Source organism: Hibiscus syriacus, unplaced genomic scaffold (genome assembly GCF_006381635.1).
Source record: "Hibiscus syriacus cultivar Baekdansim isolate YM2019G1 unplaced genomic scaffold, ASM638163v2 tig00110882_pilon, whole genome shotgun sequence".
Taxonomy (NCBI): Eukaryota; Viridiplantae; Streptophyta; class Magnoliopsida; order Malvales; family Malvaceae; genus Hibiscus; species Hibiscus syriacus.
In genome coordinates this window covers 519,938-527,580 of record NW_024062896.1, presented here as the reverse complement: position 1 = coordinate 527,580, position 7,643 = coordinate 519,938, and the positions used below count along the sequence as shown (strand labels likewise).

Genomic DNA, 7,643 nt, shown 5'->3' with positions numbered 1-7,643 from the left:
ATATTATTGTTCATCTAGTTCCTTGTCTTTTTGTTATTCTCTTCGTTAAGGAAATCAAGCAACACGGTGCTCTTGCATCGAGGGCACTTGGGATCCACTTCCGACAACATAACATACATGAAGCATCGACGGCATCCCAACAGCATCATCGACGTCTCTTCGGGGCTACTCGGATATTGCACCATCGTCGTCTGGTTGTCGGGCTCCGACGACACGCACGAGCTCTCCGACGACGTTTCCCAGGAGGAAACCGACGTGTTCGGGGACCCGACTTGTAGGGTAGGCGCCCTTGGCGGTGATAAGTTCAGCGTCAATTCCAGCTCTGGACTGCTTGCTCTTCCACTCATTATTTTTCCGCTTATAAATTCCTAACATAAAAATGGATTCAACAGTCAGCTAAAATGAAAAACCGAAAACTGATTAAAAAGATACATAATTCACCTACGTGAAAAACTGATTAGAATGCTTCAATTATCAAATTGACGTGTTTGGGACCAAAAAAAAACAGATGAAATTGCGTTTGGATTTCTCTTCTGGACAGCTTTAGGCCTTTATATATGCAATGATTTTGAGGATTTTTTCTTTCTTTTTTACTTGTTAGCAATGAATAAGGGGTAGGCTTGGAGGGTAAGGAGAATTTAGGGTGCAAAACAAGTTGGGATAACATTGAAGTTGAAGGTGACTTGTTATATATCCAGGGATGGAGCTCCCTTAAGGGCCTTTGTTAAAATTTATATATTCAGTATAATTTTGATTTAATAATATTTTTGTACATATAAAAATAAATATTTAAATTTAAAAAATATAAAAAATTATTAAATATTTAATCAAATAGGGGTCAAACTAAAAAATGATAAGTATGTATTCTCAAATTTTTTGTCTAATTACAATTTAAGTCATTGTAAGTTTAAATATTAGACAAATTAGAAGTTGTCTTTTGAGTTTTGGGTTTTTTTTTAATTTGGGGTTAATACAAGGTAATATATGTACAAAGACTTTCAATTATTTGACAATGAACATTCATACCCCTACATACGTGCTTGAACTCAAGACCTCAAGGGATAACAACAATTCCTTAATCACTAAGGTCGTTTGGTTCATGTTGAATTTCGAGTTTAAATACCTAATAAGTCTTTATATTTTTCTTAAATAGTCTAATATTTTGGCCCCTTCCAATATTTAATTATGGCTTTGTCCCTGTATATTTCATATGTAATTTTTTCACCGTAAAACCTAATTAAAATTTATTTAATTATGAACTTATTAAAAGGTTTCAACAATTTTGAGTATCTAAATTCAAGCAGTTACATCTATAGTGTATAGTGTATGCACGTCAATTAATTAAAAAAATTGTAATCAATAGTATCTTATAATTACCTCTATTCAAAAAAATTTAATTATAAATTTTTAAAAAATCATGTACATTTAATATAATCACTTCTCCTTAAAAATATATTTAAATAATTTTCGTAAATAGCACCATAATTAATGCCTAATATTTTTCATTTTATTTATCACATGTTTGTTAAACATATTCAAGTCAAATTTCCCAAGCTGCACATCATCGGTCCAAAATCTAAAAAGGGAAAATCACGTAATTAATACATCTATATATCACATGATACTTTAAATCTTCAACATGCATTTGCCAAAAAGAAAATTAAAATTGACCAATTTGTTCTAGATCCAGCCATTTAGCTGGAAAAAAGAACAAAAGAAAAAAAAATTATAATAATTTGTTATTAAATATATTAATTTTTTTTATTAAATATAATAATCAATTTGCATTTAATATTACTTAATCGATAATCTAGACAATTATTATACCAGTTGAGCTTAAAAAACACAAATCAAACGTTAATAATAAGTTGATTACAAATAAAGTATATTAAGCATTGTTTATAAAAATAGAGAAAAGAAATAAATAGTAATTATTGGGCAAGCGACCTGTCGCAAGATAGTTAGTGAATTGGGGAAGCAATTAATTAATTAGGAGTAATTTAGTGGCTATAAATGTCGGAAAAAACATAGTAGTTAATTTCAGTTTTTAGTTCTTTCTTTCTCCTTAAGACATATGCACAAGTAATTACAGTTTTCAGCTAACTTTGTTGAGCAACCCAAATAATTTAATTAATTAATAAATTCCTATTTAGAACCCATCGAATGACATCAATAGTAAAATGAAGTATTGTTATCGTTAGAGATCTCGAATTCGAGTAATTGTTTATGTAAGATGTGTATACATTATTAATGGCTAAGAAAGATTCTGAACAGATACAATCTTATAATCATCATAAATTATTCTTAAAAAAATTGTTTAAATTTGATTCGATATGGATTCGAAGGAATAAAAGGTAAAATATTAATGCAATGGGTGAAAGTAAAGGGGTGGTGGTTAATTTAGGTGGCGTATCTTGATATTGTTTAGAACAATTTGTGTTTACAACTGCCAGTTCTTTTAGACAAAGGAATTTTCAACTACCTTATTAAGATGGTTTCACAGCGTACACCGATTTCAACTGCTGGATTAAAGAGTTATATTTATATATTTTAAACAATTAACTAATGCCAAATTGTCTAGAAAGGTTGTATGGCATCAAATTTGCGTTGCCAAAGTATTATTATGTGGATGTATGCTTAGGAAACAAGTAAAAAATAATGGAGGATTAATTGCAATTTAATAGTTGCCCGAACTACCAACAATCAGTTGGTCTAGTGGGATGAGACACTAGATCTCTTAAGCAACGTCAGGGGTTCAAATTCTGACGTTTTCCAAATGGAGCAAATTGGGTTGGAATGATCACCCTCACCTCTGCAGTACTAGATCTGGATTAGTCGGTCAATAGATCGGATACTAGTAATTAATTAAAAAAAAAGTTGCCCGAACTATGAAAAATATTCATTAATTAATTAATTTTGACAACAAAATATAATCAGTTGGGAGGGGCAATAACGTGGTTCCGTCCCTGCCACTATTCCCTATGTTGCTGAAAAATATTACTGATCGTATGATATACTCGTTACGTTTGTAAATTTAGGATAAAATGTAAAACAAAAAGTAATTTAAGTAATGGTTATTTTTTGAAAAAAAAATATAATTTTTATTGATAAATGTAAGCACTTATCATAAAAAATGCCTGAGTAAAAGTGAGGAAATGGTTTTTATTTGATTTTTCTAAAAAAAAGTATTTTATTTATTTAACCTTAATAATAAATTGTTTTTTCCTATAAATTTGTGTATTATCTAAGTTGATGTTTGATAATTTGTCGTGATACGAAACTTAATTAAGAATTTGACATGAGTATAAAATTTTTCAGTGTTTCAATTGGTAACGAAGATATTGCAGTTTTTAATTTTGTAATGACTTAAAATTTAAAGTTGTAATACTTTAAATTAAATTACGTGAGATTAAAATTTATAATTGTGAATACGTATGTATAATGTATAATATTATCACAAAGTATATTATAAAATAAAGTGACCAATTATGTTACATGTGTCATATGTATTAAATTATCATGAAATTAAAGTAAAAATATTATAAGTTGTATTCATAATTTGACGATGGATAAAATTATTATTTTCAAAAGTAATAATTAGTATTGTACTCTAATAAAAAAATATGTTGAAAATTATTTTTCGTCCTCCACTAAACCCAAACAATTAACTTAAAAACATCTTAACACTGAACTTTACATAATCATTCAAATGATCAAACTTGGCGTACGCTTCCATTCTGATTTAACCAAAGATAGACAACACTGTCACTATGCTCGTACCTGATCTTCCTTTGAATCCATGACGCCTAGTGGACCTGAAAATAAAGAAAGAAGCTTCTTGGTATGTTTTCTTTGTATAATAATCGATATCTAATTTATTAATTAATTAATTTATATCAATTATTGTAAACGTAAAAGTAATATTCTTAACTTAATTTATTCTATTTATAAATATCAAAATTTAAATTCTTTAATTTATTTATATCAATATATTCGGGATGATCTTTTTAACACTTCATCATAACCTGCAAGACCCGACTTCCTCTAGCGGCGGCGCCAACGTTATATTTCAACGAAAAGCACAACAATTATTTCACTTATTTTCAGTTGAGTTTCGTGTTAGTCATATTAAAATTTATTTTAAAAAAAATAGAAAATGTTATAATATGCACAAAATCACTCTTAAATACCAAAGCGGTTTTAGTGGGATGTACCATTGACATTCTTAATAGTTCTCCCCCTCGTGCTTTCAATTAAACCTACAAATTTCACTTAATATAGTGGAGCACATTTAACAGTGTTGTACATTAATGGGATGAGATTGGATCATGCCCAAATACTTAAAATAATGGTTAAATTATTTATAACATCTTTGAATTATGTGCTTTTACTTATCCAACTTATCCTCTTAAATCTGTATAAAATTAGAAGAGGTTTACTTTGTGTAAGTTAATTTTAATATTATATTATATTTATCACATTTTTATACATAATTTGATAAATATAGTAAACATTTCATATAAAAAAGAATAAAGCGAATTATTTCAGATAATTAACAAAGTTGTTTTTTAAATGATATATGCCAATGTATGCATCTAACGTCAGCACATGGTTATTTTTTTTTAAAATAAGTCATATGAAATTATTTGGAAAAAGAAAGTAATACAATAAATTAGTTTAATATAAGAATATAAGTTTTTAAATATTTTATATTATTATCAACTTACTTTCATGATTAATAAAAAAGTATTGTTTAAATAAGCATTCAATTCAATCTACTACTTTATCTCATATCTAGTTTATGTTCGAACAATCACCGAGAAACCAAAGAGACCAACTCTAATAATATTATATATAAGACTATTATATGATACATTGTTAATAAAAATTAATAATTTTAAGTATTATTGAGATAAAGTAATAATCATCATAAATATTATTGAGATATTGTCAATTTTTTATTTTCTTAAAATAATATTTATAATACTATTTGAAAATTTATTTTATATCAAATAATAACACACACATATATATATATATATATATATATATATATATATATATTTCATAATCTATTTGAATGTCTAACTTTAAACAAGCTAGGTGAAGGATTTCACTGCATCCCACCACCCTAGTTAGGATCAATAATAATTGAAAGGGACGGTTAAGGACAGACACTCCCTTAAAATTTTAAAATTATTAAATATTTTATATTTTTTAATAATTTTTTTGCCTCTAGAATTTTATAAGTTCGTCACATGCTAAAATTTTATAAGTTCATTCCCTTAGAATAAAATCCTACACAAAGATTGACATAGATAGGGGTAGGTGAGACAGTTGCCCCTCTAAAAAAAATCAAATTTCTATATATTTTTAGATATTTTTTATATTTTCTATTAAAAATATGTTTTATAAAATCTACTCCTAAATTTTATAAATTCTCTCATACTTAAAATTTTATAAATTTGTCCCTCGCATAAAATCATTTGTTTGTACATGATCTTCCATCCATCCATGCTGGGACAAACCTTAATTAAACAAGCTGGTAAAGAATTCCAAAGGGTTTCACGGCACCCCGCCACCTTATTTGGGGCAAACTTGAGAGCTTTGCAACTACTCTCAAGAAACCCCATTCCTAGTTTATTAATGAATTAAATACTAAATATTTTAACTTCCCTCACTATTTTTCTCTCTATATCCAAACAATACATATTTGTATACGTACCTATTTCTTAGGGCATATTGTCCTTAAAAAGGGTAAGGAAACGGTGAAATTTTATGATGTTTAGCTATGAACATTATGGTTATTACTACTTTATCATTAAATAATGGATCTATCAACCACCCTTTACTATAATCAACCAAAAACTTCTCGATATTTTAACCCATCTATAATTATTGATCATCTTGTCTTTTCCAAATAAATATATATATATATATATTCTTAATAAATTGTAATGATGCGTCATCGATACAAGACCGTGTGATCCTTAATTTTATTTTTTAAAACTACAATTACAATGATAATTAATCTATCGTATGATATGATAAGTACACAAATTAAATTATAATTAATAAATTCATTATAAATTTTTACAGTACACAAATTGATAGACAGATAATTAACCTAAATATATACGACTATACGAGTTTTTAGAACAACTATAGACTGAGGGTGTTTATTTTTCGGTTTTAACCGAATTAACCGATAGGATCGAATTAGTTCAGTTAATTCAACCGGCCATCGAATTAATTCAATCGAAGAACGGTTAACATTTTTTCAATATTCGATTAATGGTTAATTCAGTTCGAAATCTATTAATTAACTGAAATTATTAAATATGTTAAATATGTTAAATACATATTTCAAGCTCAAACTCATTAAGAATTAAGACTCAATTATTTTTTAACCATATTAAACTCTTTAAATTATCAATACCTAATTAAAATTTTAACCTAAATAAAAAAAATACTTCTATTATATTCAAATTAATCTAATAAAAAATTATAAAAAATTTTCCATTAATTCAATTCACAGACCGATATAACCGAACTTTGTTCGATTCAATTAATATTTTCAAAAAATAATTCGGTTCGGTTAACGGTTAAAAAATTTCGTTTAATTCAGTTAATGGAAATCCGTTTCGGTCAATGGTCAAATTAACCGTTTGAACACCTCTACTTATACACAATGAAACATAAATTTGAATAATTATGAGTTTGAGAACCTACACATAATATTTACATATGATGAGATTTAAATCTAGATGTTTAAATACTATAAAAGATAAAATTGAATTCTAATGTCCAAATATATAATTAAATTTTAATCTTTAAGATTAAATATGATATGAACTAGTATTGTACATTTTTACAAGTACCTTATAAAATTCTAATTAGAATCTAAACTTACAATCTTGTGCAGGAAATTACATATGATAGTGTCAAGTTACACGATCATAATAGGAATGATCATGGCAAAATTATTATTTTTTAACTAAAAAAATTCAAATTTTATGTAAAATACTTTCTCAAAACCATGCGGAATCTCAAATATTCTTCTTAAAATGTCATAAGCATATGCAGATGCAGTAGTTCGAAATTTCTGCTTAAAGCCCTACACATTATAGGTAAGCTGAAGCAATATATCGTGTTAACTATACATCCGGTGCACAACAGCTGAGTCTCTGTTCGTGCCGGTGCATGCATAACCAGAAGACTAATGAATGCATGTATGTTTGAATGCAGAAGCTCTCGTCTCAGCTTACAGCACAACATATAAGGCGTTCTGAAGCAAGATATAAAGGAGAGAATACAGAGCAAAGCTGCTGGATCCAATTCTCTAATCAATGCATGAGAAACAAACATGTCAAGCCTATTTGCAAAATCATGTCACGTAGCATGAAAATATACCAAATAAATTAGAAACGATAGTAAGTTTACATCATTCTAAGGCATTTCTCTAAGAAAATTTCTTTTAAAAGGTAGAATTTCAAGGTATGTAACTACATCTTAAGCAAATTCTTCTAACCCCATCTTCTAACTACAGATTGGTAGGGAATTCACACTTGTTTTTTAATAGCAGAAAGAAAGAAGGTACTCCCACACTTGGAGATAACATTTGTTATCCGCATCTATGTGGG

The 7,643-nt window shown here is 27.6% G+C and overlaps 1 protein-coding gene across 1 annotated transcript; it reads right to left on the bottom strand.

Moving 5' to 3' along the window:
• Positions 1 to 6: 6 nt before the first annotated feature.
• LOC120144113 lies at positions 7 to 5,633 on the bottom strand. The gene is made up of 2 exons (XM_039158261.1): positions 5,529 to 5,633; positions 7 to 368 (listed from the first exon to the last, which is right to left on the bottom strand). Exons 1-2 carry the CDS (start codon positions 5,631 to 5,633, stop codon positions 15 to 17), a joined length of 459 nt encoding a protein of 152 aa, XP_039014192.1. The 3' UTR covers positions 7 to 14.
• Between the last annotated feature and the right edge of the window lie 2,010 nt (positions 5,634 to 7,643).

Coding starts and splice junctions, on each gene's coding strand:
- LOC120144113 (XM_039158261.1), bottom strand. CDS start 5,633: ATGGGGTTTCTTGAGAGTAGTTGCAAAGCTCTCAAGTTTGCCCCAAAT. Junction 369..5,528: donor TACCAGCTTGTTTAATTAAG/GTTTGTCCCAGC, acceptor TTTTTATGTTAG/GAATTTATAAGCGGAAAAAT.